At 36.0% G+C, this 15,864-nt stretch overlaps 1 protein-coding gene across 1 annotated transcript in view; it reads left to right on the top strand.

Moving 5' to 3' along the window:
- Positions 1-15,864, top strand: part of UBR3 (ubiquitin protein ligase E3 component n-recognin 3) — a 97,959-nt gene that overhangs the window by 6,596 nt on the left and 75,499 nt on the right. Inside the window, exons 2-7 of the mRNA XM_054381473.1 lie at positions 4,619-4,758; positions 5,149-5,307; positions 6,550-6,693; positions 7,252-7,301; positions 8,655-8,721; positions 11,703-11,833. Of these exons, the coding sequence (XP_054237448.1) occupies positions 4,619-4,758; positions 5,149-5,307; positions 6,550-6,693; positions 7,252-7,301; positions 8,655-8,721; positions 11,703-11,833 (691 nt within the window). The remainder of the gene's footprint in view (positions 1-4,618; positions 4,759-5,148; positions 5,308-6,549; positions 6,694-7,251; positions 7,302-8,654; positions 8,722-11,702; positions 11,834-15,864) is intronic.

Below are 15,864 nucleotides of genomic sequence, written 5' to 3'. Positions count from 1 at the left end.
TTTGGATGATTATTTTTTATTATTTAAGTAAAAGATGTACTGTCCATGTGCTTTACGGTAGATAATTCATGTGACTCTGAAAGCAGCTGGGCAAGGAGACTGTGTATGAACTCAGGGTTTGGAAAGAGTGACACCCAAGCAAAGATGGCTCTGATGAAGGCTCAGGACCAGATGTTCTGTTTGCTGATCTGCTTGTCTGTCAGACCTACTTTTTAAGTCAGCTGGGAATTCTGTTTTGTGAATCTTATGTAAGGCTAAGAACTGCAAAAGCAGATCCTAAAAATTCTGAAATTAAGCATAAAGAACTAGAATATATGTTGCATCTTCATGTCCTTATTTAAAATAACAAATTCAAACAAACAAAAATACTACCAAAAAACACCACCAACAAAAACGCCCAACAGAAAAAATAAAACAAAACCAAAAAACACATTTGGGCTTCATGCTGCTAAAGAATTTTGAATGTAAATATTTTTATTTTGAACTTTAAAAAGGGATTTTCATGAAGTTCAACATTTAAAAAGTTAGGTTTGAAGGGTATGCTTGCCTTCTTCTGTACAAGGAAACAATGCTCATTTAAGGAGGACTGTTCCTTTCACAACTGAAAAGGCTTCAGTTCCTGTTGGATAAAATGGTTAGACACTTATTTCTACACATACAAATGGGTGAATTAAGATAATGTTAATAATATTTCCATTAACAGTTTAACTGATACCTTTTAACTTGCAAGGGCTTTTCTTTGCAATTGCTATGATATATGAAAAAGATGCACCAAAGAAAATCGCTGTTTTGTTTGTAAGTTAGCTAGCTGGCTGTTATTGCACAAATATATTGTGTGTGAATTGTGGCTTTTTGATCAAACTAGGTAAAGGTAAGCTGTACTTAGATGCAATTACAGTGCAGTAATTATGTCCCAGAGCACCCACTCTTTTTACAAAGACAGTATTTTTGCAGCAGAAGGTTGTGTTACTCTTCTGAATCACTCTAGTCTATGAAAATTCTAAAATTCAACAACTTTGTTGGTCCGTTCAAGCACAGGCTCAGCTTTGGCTCTACTCAGAAGTCTGTTCCTTCTCATTTACACTGGTTTTCTAAGGTCTTAAAATCTAAGCTGCCAAATCCACTGTTTCTGCTTGGTAGTGGGTACTTGTATACTAATGAAACTCATGGTAGTTTTATCTACTAAACAGGACTAACAGAGAATAATAGAATGTTTGTTCTTCTGCATAGCTTTCGTGTGCTTTTTCTTTGAACTGGGGAGCTGGTGACTCACTCCCCTGCTTCCTGCTCTTCTGCAAGGACTAGAATAGTTTCTAAAAAACCAATCTGTGATTTTTAGCTTCCGAATGTGGCCAAACAGTTTTGTCATGGAGGCTTAGACCCTGGAAAAATGTCCTTTTAAGGTGTGTTTGATTTTTTTTTTTTTTTTTTAATTGTTTTCTTAAATTGTTTTCTTTCATGTTTTGTTGTCTTCTACTATTGACGCTAGTATCTCTACTTTGAAGCTTTCCTGGTTAGAAAGGTTAGATTGGCATCTTTCTAGCTGGCTTTGCATCTTGTTGGAGTACCTAATATCAGAAATGCAAGTTTTCAGTTTTGCCTCTACAATCCTCTGTAGCTTGCAGCTTTCTTAGAGAGTTCCCAGGTTCTTCTCCCTGAAAACTTCTGTCAGAGTCAGGTACTAATAGTACTGTATTGTTCTTAATACTTATGAAAATGGGATACCTTCTTTTAATGGCTTTTTGATTTAGTTTAAAACAAATTACCTTTATACATGGAGAGGCAGGGGACAAAATAGCGAGAGAAAAGTAAGGGTAAAAATAGTGCCTTGGTTTATCCACGAACTTTCTACAGGTTTCAGCAGCATTCCAGAAACTTGACGTATGTAGTGGAAGGAAGGATGAGCAAATGTTCAAAAGCTGTAAAGGTATGATCTGGCCAGTACTGCAGGTGTTTATCAGCTGCTGTAATAACTGGAAAAGTTTAAAAATTCTGTTCTGAAGTGAAGGAATTGGCTTCACAGCAAGCCTAGTACCTGATGTGCTGGGTAGCCAGGACAGCATCCTCATGCATTGTTGGGTTTTTGGTTTTTTCTTCTCTATGTCAGGTGAACAAGAAAAGGGTTGATAGCAGGATAATTTGGGGATTTCAGTGTGATTTCCAAGGAGGCATGGCTATGAGTGTTGGTGTATTTAAGCTTGCACAATGAAATTAAATTATTCCATTATTTTTAAAAGTAAATAACTTTTGCTAGCTTAGCTTTTGAGATGGTTTAACATAGGGTCAATTGAGTGCTGGTGCTGGAACAAATAAGAAGGCTGAAGACAGAATTGTGGTGGGACTGACCCAGTTCAACTTGATTGCTAGTATGGCCAACAGCTTGTCCAGTGACAAGTCATGTCAGTAAGGACATATTCTGGGATCCTTACCGGATGCATGTGTCTAGCTGTGGGTTAGGAACAAAATCAATAGTATATTGATTTTGAACAATAATACCACAGCCTTTGAACCATACACAGAGAAAATGTTTCATTTGCAAAATGATACTGGCATTCTTGCTTTAAAGTTTAGAGCCTGATATGTAGAAATTGTTGCCTGTTTGGAGCTGCTGTCATTTTTCCATGTGACAGTGGAAGTCTGTTTCCTTACAGTGAATTGAATTTGCGTTCTTTGATTTTTCCAGAACCTGTATTAATATTGTAATAGCACACAGTGTAAGCTAATAATGCTTTTCATGTGAATCTCCAGAGAAGACATGATTCATAACTGTCAGTTACAGCATGTTAAATTTGGGATAATTAATACATAGACTGATTCATGAGTGGTGTGCTTCTTGGGGAATGGAGGTTTTTTTATTTCCTGTGGAGGGAAGCCTTGTACTTGGAAGCTGGGATTCAAAATGCCTTTATGTGTGAATTTTGTTAACTGTGGCTTCCTTAGCTGGTGATCATAACTGGTGAAACTGTCTTTTGACTGAATGCAAAATTTGTGGAAGGCACCAGTAGAAGATTTTAAAACTACTGCATAATAATTATTTCCTTATGTGTCTTTTAAGTCATGTTTACTTTTGAACTTTTCTTGTAAGTTTAGTGGTGAAAGGGAAACCAAGTAACTTTAATATAGTAAATGAGGTCCTATACTGCAACACTGATTGAGGCAGATTTGTTAGTTACAGCAGTTCAGGTTTCTGTATGTGGATGAAACAAAACTGAATGACAAAAATGAAAAATCATTCACTTTTTCACAACTTCTGTGAATGTCACTTGCAGAAGTGGATGACAAAACTGAAGATCATCTGTGTGTGTTAATTAACAGGAAATTGTCAGTTACCACTGAACAGTCAGTCACTTTTCCCCTCCTCCAGGGAAGCGTAGTCTGTGTGCACAAGCTGCAGATCATCTGGCTAGTACTGAATTTGTTTACCTTTTCTTAATACAAAATATTATCTCTAATACGTAAGACCAAAGTAGAAGCTCTTAGTCTTTAGTTTTGTGAAGATGCTAGCTAGTCTTGTGAAGCTGCCATCTTAATTGATGGACTTTTATCCTCTTTTTTTTCTTTTTTTCCCTCTCCTACATTTGGGTACTTGAGCTTTCTTTTATTTTCTCCTTTTGTTGAAGATGATAATACTTTAATGGTCCTCAAAGAAGGAGAACATATGGCATAGAAAGCAGCAGGCGGCTTCTGGAGAATATGGTATAGCCAATATAGTGAAGACATGAATAAATTTTGAAAACAATGTTCATATTCAAAGCTGAATCTATTTTTGAATCTTTATGTTGAAAAAATTACTGATAAAATGTAGTGAATATTTCCAGTGAAGTTTAATCTTGTGTGATGTGTTTTTAGACTGTTCTTGTTATCCTGTTTTTGACACTACTAAATAACTCTTCGATGTTGATAAATGCCCTTTCTAAAAATAGATTTGGAGCAAAAATGTATTCAATGACTCTTGAGTCAGGCTCATGTTAAGTCAGTGGGAAATCATTCTGTCTGCTCTAATGGGGTTTGGCTTAGACTCAGGTCATTGTGCATTAGCCAAGCCTCAGCTAATACCATACAGGAATTCTCCAAAGAAGAAACGTTTTATTTTGTTTTTAAAGAGAACAATTGACGCAACATTTAAGGGTGTTGCTATCATCCTTTGATAAGTTTGATGATCCTGGTTGCTATATATTTGAAATAAATGCTGTTCCTGCAAACACTTAAGCTTTTGGAATTTGATTTTCTTAATGTCATTCAAAAAGTCATTGTCTGAATCAGGCTAGCCTCTGACTCCTTTATGGAAAGGAGAGAAACTGGTTTAGAAATAGGGAGGTTTGTCGTGATAAAGAAAAATTCAGTGTTCTTAGTGTTCAGTGGAAGATGGTTCTAACAGGTATGGGAAGAAACTGGAATGTTTGAGAAGGGGAAAAAAATGGACAACTGTGCAATTTGCTGAGCTCGGAAATAAAATGATTTGAACATAGTAGTTGGAATTTCAGAATACCATTTCTGCAGTACCTTTAATGTAAAGTACATACTCTCAGAAAAAATGGAAAAAGTAATGTTTTTTTGAAATATATGTTAGTAACTGCTGTGCTGTGTTTGGCTAACATGTTTCTCATCTGTTTTATAGGTTTTGTAAGAGACACCGGATTAAGTCAAATTCAAATGTTCCATGTGTCCCAAAAGACTTGTTGATGATGTCAGAATTAGTTCTTCCACAGTTCATCTTTAGTCTTATTCAGCACTTAAGAGAGGGGTATAATGAGCCTGGTATGTTTTAAATTTGCTTGTATCTAGCATATGTTACCATGCTGCTAGCTCTTGCTCTGTAGCCTGTGAAAGTCATTTATATATGAATATATATGCTATCTATAGTTTGTTGTTGAATTTTGTGCATTTTTTCCTAACCAAATTGCTGCCTGGCTTGGCAATTTGATTTTGTTCCCTGCTGAAGAGCTTTGTAAATATGTTTTAAGGGTTGCCTAGCACTTTGAGCTATCCAGAAAATGAAATTAGGATTAATTTGAAACTTGTGGATGTGAATTTTAGAGCATTATGAATATATAAATGAATTTCTTTTATGGTAGTTCATAGCTGGTTTGCTTTGTGAAGTTTTTAGCCGAATTAAGTTTACATCAAAAGTTCTTATGTGGTTTTCAGCTCTTGATCTGCCATCAGAGAAGGACCTTCACAAAATCCTCCAGGTTTTGGAACCTCATGTTTCCTTTCTAGAAGATTTGACCAAAATGGGAGGAGCAATGCGATCAGTTCTTACCCAGGTTTTGACTAGCCAACAGTTCTACAAAGATCTTAGCTCTGGTATGTTTGTGTTATTTGTAATAATTAAATTTTAAAATTATGAAGAATTTAAGGGCATATATTTTGTTTATTACTTCAGTTTATGCATGGTTTTATTTGACTCCTCAAAACATAGAAAAATGTGTTTTAAAGGATACTTTTTTGTTGTTTATGGAAAGGGGAGATTAGCAACATTTGTTATTAAGACTTCTAAGAGAGAACCTCTTATTTTATGTGTTCCAGATAACTATATGTGGGCACATCATTTCAAAAGAATTTTTATAATAAATACATTCTCTTTAAAGTGAAATGCACATAGTGACTTAGTACTTCCATATAAGGCATATCAAGCTTATTCAAAGTGGAATATGTGTAACTAATTTTGGGACTTGCTCTTAAAAAGGTTCTGGAGGAGACCTGAATGGCTAAAGGCCATTGTCTGTCCTGTACTTTTTGGGTTTTGTTTTCTCTGGTTTTTTTTTTTGTGTGGGGTTTTGTTTTGTTTTGTTGTTTGGTTTTTCTTTTTTTTTCTTTAAACACCTCCACCCCCAGTTATATATTCCATCCTGTACAAAATCACAATGCATCTGAAAATGTTTGGCAGTCACTATTAATCCAAAACCACCATCTCATTTTCTTCGGGTTTGAAGGTGTCTTTTTGAGTAATTTGCATAGGTATGGAACAAATAGTGATTACTTTAGATTTAAGTTGCTGTTACTGGCTTGGGCAGCAGCTAGTTAAAGAATGGACAATCTCCAAGTCTTTGTTTGAAAGGAGAAGCAGCTGGGAAAGCTGCCTCTAAAGTTTGGGGTTTTTTTTGTTTCTTTGTTTGTTTTTCTCCTACATAACAAATGCATTGGGGGTTTTTAGTTAATTTCATTGGTTGTTTCTTCGCTGTGTGGTTTTTGGTTTTGTTGGATTTTTTTTTTCCCCATTGGAAATCATAGATCTCTGTCCAAAACCAACTGTTCTAAAATAGCAAAACAAATCCTTTTTTAATTGTAGTGTTAATGGTGGCAGTGCTGGTTAAATAGACATTAAGTACACAGTTTAGAAGAAGACGTCCCTGGAAGGGAAATCTGAGAAGGTTTCTGGTCTTTTGGGTTTAAACGCAGTAGTTCAAAAGGCTTTTTAGCTCCTACATCTCATAGATGAACAGCTTATTAAAACATTGAGGACCATTTTGTGGATTGCCTTTATAGAAGTATGTGAACCAAGTAGCTGCTATTGTACTTTGATGCTGTTTTACATATGTATTCAAGGTGTTGGAGAGAATGCATGTGCAAAGAAAAGTCATGAAAAGTACCTCATTGCATTGAAAGGCTCTGGACTGGCGTTTCCTGAGGATACAATTGCATGTGGTATGCAGGAACAAGGAGCTGGAACTAGCGCATTAGCAGTTCAAGGTTTGTGTAGAAAAATATTTTAAGGGTAAACTTGATTATTGCTGGCTTTTGTATAAAGTATTTTATTATTTTAAAAAGAAAACAAATCTTAATGAAACTTAAAGAATTACCTGTTACTTAATGTACCATTGAACGGTGACAGAACTTACTTTAATTCTATCAATAATGCTAAATGTATTAGCTTTGTGTTGTTAGTTATACTAAGCATGATTTTCCAGTCATAGCATTAGTGGAATTTGAGTAGGCAAGATGAAATTGCTCATAGTGGAATTTTGTCATTGCAACTAAGTCAAGCCATCTATTTTTACAAAAGTGCTGTGGATTTTTTTTTGATCACTGAAGATGGTCAGAATTTTTTGGCATTTCTGAAAGGGCATATATATATCTTGATTAGCTCAGTATGTTGAAGTTCTGCAAATCCTTAACTTTTTAATACCTGGAAATCTTAGTCCAAATTCTCAGTCCACTGCTGTGTATTTCATAGTGACTCCTTAAGTAAAATACTCTCTTTTGGTATAAGACTTATGAAAGGAATCTCTGAATTTTTTATTTCAAAAGGTTTAGCAGGTGCTACGGCAGCATCAGGACAAGGGGATTCTTCAGATGAGGTAAGGCTGTTTTTCAAACATATAACTGCAACAGAATATTAAAGGGAGAGAGAGCTTACAGCTAAATTCCACAAACCTTAAGTCTTCTATGTATCATGCATTGTCTCCATTTTAATATCAGAAATAATGGCAATATAAAGGAACACATGTCATGCCTTTGATTTACAAATGACCTCTTGAAAAATCCTTACTCTTGCTAATTCTATTTTAGTTTAATTTATGTATGTAATGTAGAAGAAACTTGTATAGGTAGTTCAAAAGTCACAACAAAGTAAATTAGACTTGATTAAAGCAGACTTAAAGCATGTGATGCTGTAAAAGATGTTAGCAGCTTTTGCTACTTGACAATCCAGCTGAACTGGTGGTAGCAGCAGTGGGAATTTCTCTACAGGTAAATTCCCATGTGTAGACTTGACCAAACACAGTAAGTGGAAGTAAAAAGGAAGGAATCCCCTTTTAGATTGGGTTGTAATAGATACAAAGTTTAATTCTAATAGGGGTTATTAATTTATTGTAACTTTCTTGCCCTACTATTTAAAGTGTATTTTAAACAAATAGGCCCTAGCAGCCATTCTGGTAGGGCAGTATAACAAATTTTAAAATAATGCAAAGTCCCTATAAATGATGAGGAGAGGGGAGTAAACTGAGGTCGTTAAGTCTGAAGAGAGATTTGGGTATCACTGGCATTTCTTTTAGGAAAGAAATCCAAGGTGGAGGTAGAGACAGAGATGTACTTTAGAGAGAAGGAATTTTTTATCAGGAAAATATATTTTTTTTTTCCCCAAGGAATTAGAGCAACTACATTATAGATCTAGTAGTAATCTTTCTTGATTTTCACTGTTTCATTAGGACTACCACTGTTAGTAAAGATCCATGCAGCATTTAATGTAGTCCTGTAATGATATATTCTTTTTACCACACCCAGTCTTAGATTTTTGTGAAGTGGTGGTGATGGTGTTTTTAACTTGCATTTCATTTTGCACCTTTGCTAAAACCTTGGATGTGTAACAGTTAAATTTTGTAGTGTTGAACATTTCTGTACAAATCAGTTTCAGGGATTGAAACAGGTAACTATACAAAATTAATTAAATATATGGAAGATGTCTGAACTTGCAGATGATAATGTTGCCTTTAGGGGGAAAAAGGACATTAAAAAACCCTGTGTTTTTTCTAATGAGTTGCACAGTCCATGGTTTCTGTGCACAGCAAAAGTAATTTTCTAGTAAGAGAGTATATTCAGGGCTTTTCTGGTTTAGCTTGATAGTTAAACCAGGGTTTTGAGAGTGTATTGGCTCCTGGCAATAAAATTCTAAACATACCATTATCAATTTTTTAACTCTTCCCTTACCCCAGGAGGACCAGGATGGTAGCCAAGGTGTGGGCAAGCGCAAGAGGGTGAAACTAAGCAGCACCACCAAAGGTATTTATAAAGTACTGATCTCCATTTATGTTTGCTTTGTCTAACTTTAAAATTATCTAGGGCTATTAATTTATTTCTCAAACACAGTAGTGCTGCACATGACAGGTCTTAAACATAGCAAAGTCTGAAAAAGAATGGCAAGTGAGATGGGTAATTGACAACTTTGATTCCATTGGGTGAGTACCACTGTCTGGGAGTGTTTGACCAGTGATTTTTGTCACGTTCGTGTCGTAAGTTGACTTCTTACAGTTCAGTCCATTTTCATTGGGTGGCTGACAAGGTTGCAATGCAGCTTGGCGAACAAGTTTTTGATGTATTTGTTTTTAACATTTCTTTTTTCATTATGTCACTGTACAGTATGATTGTGTTCTCAGCCAGGTGAGAACGATTCTCTGGTTCTAGTTGGTCTTTCTGTACTGTTGTAGTAATGCTTAAGAAAAGATGCTTAAACTAAGTCTCCTTAGAAACAACTCCATTGTTTTCCTAAGTCCTCTACGCAGTTTCTAGTCCAACATGAACAGCACTTACTGTTCAGTGCAAGTTTTAATTCAGCAATGAACATAGGCTAGAGACAAGGTAGCCCTAACCTCTTCTTGTCCTTTGCATGTTTTTGTGCTAATAAATATTAAAACAATTCTTAAATTCTTACTGTTAAATGAAGAATGCTCCTCTAATGAGTATAAGGAGATCGACATCAGAAGCACAAAGAAAAGCTGTGGTGAAACTTTAAATAAACAAGTTTCTGGAAAGGTTTTGGAGTGGAGGTTTAGAACTTGAATTTGAAATGCAAGGGTGCATGAAGTCAGTAAAAAATTACAACAGTGTTGTGAGGAGCATGTGAAAGTAAGACTGATTGTTTCTAGTGATTTCAGATTGAAGGAAAATTACAGGGGAGCTGGAAAAGTAGAGAACTGAATGTTTTGGCAATAGTGCTAGGAGGTACCTTAGAAATGGTGTGTGAAAGATTGTGGCAGAGAATAATAATGTGGAAAAGATGGCAGTTTTGGAGATGTGCAGGGAACTTGTATCCAAGGAAACCTTCCTTACTCAAGTAAGGAAGTTTTAGAGGCTGTTAGCTTGACTGAAAGGGAAGTTAGAGTCAGATAATGCAGGAAAAAAGCAGTTATGGAAAATAGACAGGGAGGTAGCTCAGGCTGAGAGGCTGATACTGAAAACCAGTATCAGCAGTAGCATTTCAGGAAAAGTCATAGTTCAATTAATAATTTCATTTCCCTTCAGGATTGTAGTATTCTCCCTCTGAGGCATCCCAACATGAATTGTTCTCATGATCTTGATAGCTCCTTATATCAGCCTCAGAGGAGGGAGTCTGCCAATGGGGGAAGGGTAAGTATCTGTTTTTATTAAATATTGAATAGTTTTCTGAAGTTTTCAGTATTCATATTTTATGTCCAATAGGGTATAAAATAAGAGTATGAAAAGAAAATTTTAGAAAACTGAGTATTGAATAAAAACAGATTTACCTTTTCCATATAAGCAGACTCTCTGTCCCATCCTAGGTCATAGAGTGTTATTTATTTGTTTGGGATAGCTTGGAATGCTGAGACTCATATTCCAGGAAGATGACAATCTATGGAGTCTTTTGTGGCAGTAGGAAAGAATAAAAGATTCGTTTAAAGAAAATAAAGGGTTTATGCTGGAGTTCACTGACACAAGTGTGGGGACTGAATACTGAGAGAATTTTAATTTCTGCTCTGCTGCACAATCTTCATCCATCTGAAATACCTGATGTTTAGGAGAAATTTAAACCCACAGGTGCTATTTTTTTGTCTTAATTTGCTGAAAGAAATTTAAAATCATGTGGTGCTTTTTGCAAGAGTGGGAACATTAGTCCCAGTGTTCTTGGCAAATTTTCCAAGTTGGGTAAGATCATTCTGCCTACTTAAATTCTGTAGCAGGATAAGTGGATATATATTCTTCTGACCCTGCCTCGAACTGCTGCATAAAGAATTTCATGTGTGCTGTTCAACTGTCAGACATATGTCAAAGAAATCTGCACAGAGGTGACAGATGCGGTGTTGTGTCACTTGTCTTCATGCCTGGTGTTCTCACTCAGGGGCATTTGGCATGTACCTGCGCTGTCTGTTACGTGGGTAGAGGACTTCAAGTGTGCATGGCTACCGAGCTTTCATGGCCAGTAAAATCACGTATACAATTTCTAAACAAGAGACAAGGAAGAGAACACAAATGATCATCATATGATTTCTGCAGTGGATGATGTGTAATGCTATACAAAGTAATTAAGTATTAAGATATCTTTAATAACTCTGTGAAGGTAATTTCTTCTTAATCTCTTGTAGAATATATTGAATAAAACATGTTGTTCTTTGTGGGGATTGTGAAAGTCTTGAGGAGATCCCTAAAATTTTAATTATCTATTATTCCACATGATCTTTTACAATTTCTGAGATGTTTTGGGCTGAGATTGGCTGGGGAATTCTGTCCTTTGGTAATGGTGGAAAATGGAGGTAGTTCCTGCTTAGGAAAAGCACAAATGGCTTTTTTAGAGCTTTGTAAACAGAACTTAAGTGTTTGTAGGTAATAGATCTCATCACTTATTGTAAGTTGTATTTTGTTGTTTTGCTGTTTTCACTTCAGCTAAGTAGTAGTCTACATTAACAGTTTCCCTGTGTTCTGTAAATATTGTGCAAATTGCTCTTACTCTCTAGAATCAGTAGAGGTACTGCGGTGAAGGGATATGATTCAAAACAGTCAATAAAAACTGTGTACTAGAATTGTACTGAAAACTTCTATTCACTTCTCTGAAAGGTCATTTTCATTGTACAAACTGACACTCTGTAATGCTTGTCATGTTCATTTTCCTAGTGTTTAAAAAAAAAATTACAAACCACACAAATCTTAAATTCTTATTTCTAAATTTTATATAAGACAGTGTAACTTCACTTACCATTAGCTTTAATAATAATTACGTTACACATTCCCTCCTCCAACCTTTTATGCAGATCAATCCATCATGGATGTTTTGAAGCATAAATGTTTTCTAGAAGAATTGTTATTTTGGACAATAAAATATGAGTTTCCGCAGAAGATGGTGACTTTCTTACTCAACATGCTGCCAGATCAAGATTATAAGGTACTTAAATGCCTTTTCTTATTTACATACTTTGTGTGTATTATGCTTTATTTGAGACCACATGTATTTATATTTGAATAATACAGGTCTTTTACCTTGTTTTGAGTATCTGGTTAGAAGTTTTAGAGTGTCTCTCTTCAAAGCAAGATGTAGACAAAAGAAGATAGATAATTTTGGAGCAGCAATATTAATTTTGTTCTCATAGTTTGCCCTTTTCCTTTTTAGCCATTAGCACATATTTGCGTGGGTTTAATTTTGGTTTATTTTACTTTGTAAATTGAATTTTTACCAGTGAAATGAATCAGCACCAAATTATTCTGCAGTGTGATATAACTGATAAGTAACTACAGTGACTCCATTCCTGTTATAATTGTTGTAGAAGGCAGTGGTTCCTCCATATAGGCTATCATAGTGGGAGTAGTTTTGCTGCAGCTGTGCCCTAGGTAGTTGTCAGTTGCTTCCTTACAGAGTTGTGCAGTTGTCTGTACTAAGTGCCTCCTGGCCTGAAGTCATGGAGGCTGGATATCATCTTCCTGTTTTAAACCTTGATCTGCAGCCAGATTTGGTTGTTCGCTCTGTGTGTTTCAAGAGCAAGTATACATAGCAGTCAGGCTTAACATTTTGCTCTGTTTATGTCATACCACTTTTGAGCTAAATATTTTGGACCTTCTCAGTCCCTGCTGGGAGAGAGAGATCAAGAAATCCTGAAGTCCAGGCATGCAGATTTCTTCAAAAATGTCTATTTATAATGGGGCAGCCTTGTATTCATGTTGCCTTTAAACCATACTCTATCAAAGCAAAGGATATGAAGATGGTTTGCAAGGAAGGAAAAGAAAAGATACGGGCTTTCAACAACACTCCATTCATGTCAAGATAGTGTTCTGATTTGGGATACCAGCATAGAATTCATTTTGGTCTTGGATTCAACTAATGCATGAAAAGACATGAGGACTTCTTGACTGGTGGTCCCTTGCCATGAAGCTTGAATTCTTCTTGATGTTTGGAGACGCATGTAGATGTACAATTCTTCAGATGCATTGCCAACTGAACTGCCTGTAAAAGGACCCACCCAGTGGAGGAATCTGGTAAGTGTTGCTATGTTCATCATTTTACTATTTCTTTTAAACATGTCTCTGAGGATTGTGGCTGATTTACAAGGGGTGGTTCTGCCTCCTACGTGTGTACAGACAAAACACACTATTTTGTGATGAATTAGAAGAATTTTTATCTTTTAAGCTTCCGCTTAGTTTTTATGAAGGAGAAGCTTGTTTATTCCTTAATCGTGGTGCATTCTCAAATGTAGTCCTATGAACTGTTCCAAGCCATCCCTTAGCTTTCTGTTCTTTTTCCCATCCTGTCTATACCACATGTACTGTCTTAATTTTTCCAGTTTCTGTTGTTGTGTGATTTGTCTGATTCTTCATGAGCTGATTTAGCTCATTAAATCAGCAGAATTTTGCTAGGTTGGTTTTCTGGTAAAGGAAGCTAGCCAGACAGAGCTGGCCATCTGTGCATGCTCTGAAATTGCTGAAATCTCTGACCTCCAGTGTAAACATAGTAGAACTGACTACCATGCCCTATTCAGCAGTCAGTGAACCACCAGCAATCTCTGTTGCATAAATTTACTTTTGAAGAGGAAAGCAAGCTTCTCTTTTAGGATTCTCAGTATGGAAAAGATGTGTTGAAAGAGGTGGGCTAAACCCCTGGATCAGCTCTTCCTTCCCCTTTCTTCCCCCCTTCCCTTTTGCTCATGAGAGACAGCACAAGAAATGGTGTGATTGTTGCCTTACAGGGTTTGTGCCAGAGTCAGCGCTTTGAAGCTTAGAAGACTCACAAGTAAAGAAAACAGAAGAGAAGTTTACCACGGCTTCCAAGAAATTGGAAGTGTTATGGAGGGTTCTGCAAGAGGAAAACCAGAAAGGCCAGAGAAATAGGACTGAGTGGAAGACAGGAGGAGTTGGCAATAAAAGAAGAAGCTGATGGAGTGTAAATCATCCAAGACCAGAGCCTTGTTGAAGTCTGGAATAGGAATACTGGAAGTGGAGAAATGCAAAAGCATCTGGTAGAGATAATGAATCAACAAACATACTTACCAGAAATGCTGTGCTCGACAGGCGCCTCCTGTAGTGAACACTGAGGCGGTTATTACAGCAGTAGGACTTCACTAAAGCCTGGCTATGCTGTTCTACAGATTCTGTAGAACAGGTTTTTTACTGGCAACAATTTCAGAACAGCGTTCACCTGGCAGAACTGTCTTTGTCTTTACATTGAAAACGTAAATGTGGGATATCCAAGTTCTAACTGAAACACAGGGTCGATGTTAGTCTCCTAACACCAAGTGGCCACCAAGAAGAAAGGCTAGATAAAAAAAAAAATATTTTTGCATAGGCTAGAAATTTAGAAGCTGCATCATAGAGATTAATCAATGAAGGTAAATAAATATACGGAAAACGTGTTTGTTTTAGGAAGTCACTTCCTGCAAATGTTTTGAAGCTGAGTAAGTATTTGTAAAGATGTGTCAGTGTCTGCAGTCCTCCTCTATTCTGTATTTTTCCTTAGCTGGGTGTACAGTTGTGGCCACACAAAAACAATATGCTGAGCTGGCTGGACTGATTTGACCCACCTTGGCTGTTTTTCTATATAGACTGCAGTTTACCAAAGTATATCAGCATTTGAAATTCTGGAATCGAGTTTAGTTTATTCCTCTCAAAACTGGAAGGGGTCGTGTGTGTTTGTTTAACTTCCAAGTGAACGTAGGAGTTAAGCTGATTTCTTTAAATGTATATCAGAATCTCATTATCTTGATAACAAATGCACAGTATTTTCAGAAATTCATTATTGCATGAGGCATGGAAAGTTTTGATATGTGCTGATTTATATAACTAAATAAAAAAATTCAGAATTTGCCCTTAGAGGACTTGTGTTTTCCTAGTCAAGTTCAGTGCTGTGTAAAACAAGTGAAACATGGTGCCTACATCACAGAACCTGAGAATCCTGTTTAAACATAATACAATCCACAGAAGTACTATATAAATAAATTTTTTGACTAGCACCATTAATACACCAATTTCTTAAAATACCCAATGTCACTTGGTGTCTGAGGCTAGTGTAAATGTGGTTATGCTTGTTATAAGTGTAGTCGTCAGAGATTAAAGTTATATCAAATTTCAGGAAATTATTGTTCTGCCTTGGAATACCGGAATGATACTTTATTAATTCTACACAAGTATTGTGAATACATTGTTACAAACATGCCATTGTGTTGGGTGTTGTATATAGAAGGGACTTCCAGTAATTTTACAGGTTTCCATCTTTCTGAACCATCTAAAGGAAAGCAACTTAAGCACTTTTGTAGTGTCTCTAGGAGTGGGATTCCCATCCCAGTCCATTTCTCACACGGGCAAGTTTATTTTTGAGGATTTTTTTTCTGGAAGAAGAAATCTTTATGGGATTATGATATTTTTGGAAATATTTTGTAAATGAGAATAACATGATAGTACAATCATAAAAATACAGCAGCACTGGATCTGAGGCAGGTAAAATAGTGAAAACACAACTGCCTGAAAGTAATTTAAAAATTTTTGATTGTTTGCTTATGAAAGATTAATATTTCTAAAAGGAATAATGAGAGAGAATTCAAGCGGAAAATTTTCATCACTTCGCAGCTCATATGATCCCTTCTTCTTATGCCAAGGAAGTCCAGATGGTGTTAATTTGGAACTTAAAATACCAAGTGAGAATTCATTTCAAAACTGGCAGATATGCACACATGTATATACAGTGCAGAAGGTTGGTTTGCAATGCAGTTTGAGACTAATGCAGTGGGCCAGTAAGTTGTACCAAGATTTATATGTATCAATGCAAACCTAGTTTAAAAAAAAACAAACAAAAACCCCAAACCCCAGATAGTTATGTGAAGAATGGCAAAGCTTGATAATGACTTTTATTTAGGAGAAAACACTTAAGATTTATTTTAGAAATACAGCATGTTGTGATAGGGGTTTTTTTTGGTTGTTTAGGGGGTTTTTTTG

Source organism: Indicator indicator, chromosome 5, assembly GCF_027791375.1.
Source record: "Indicator indicator isolate 239-I01 chromosome 5, UM_Iind_1.1, whole genome shotgun sequence".
Classification (NCBI taxonomy): domain Eukaryota; kingdom Metazoa; phylum Chordata; class Aves; order Piciformes; family Indicatoridae; genus Indicator; species Indicator indicator.
Note: the sequence above shows the minus strand (reverse complement) of the source record. Positions and strands in the feature narration are given on the sequence as shown.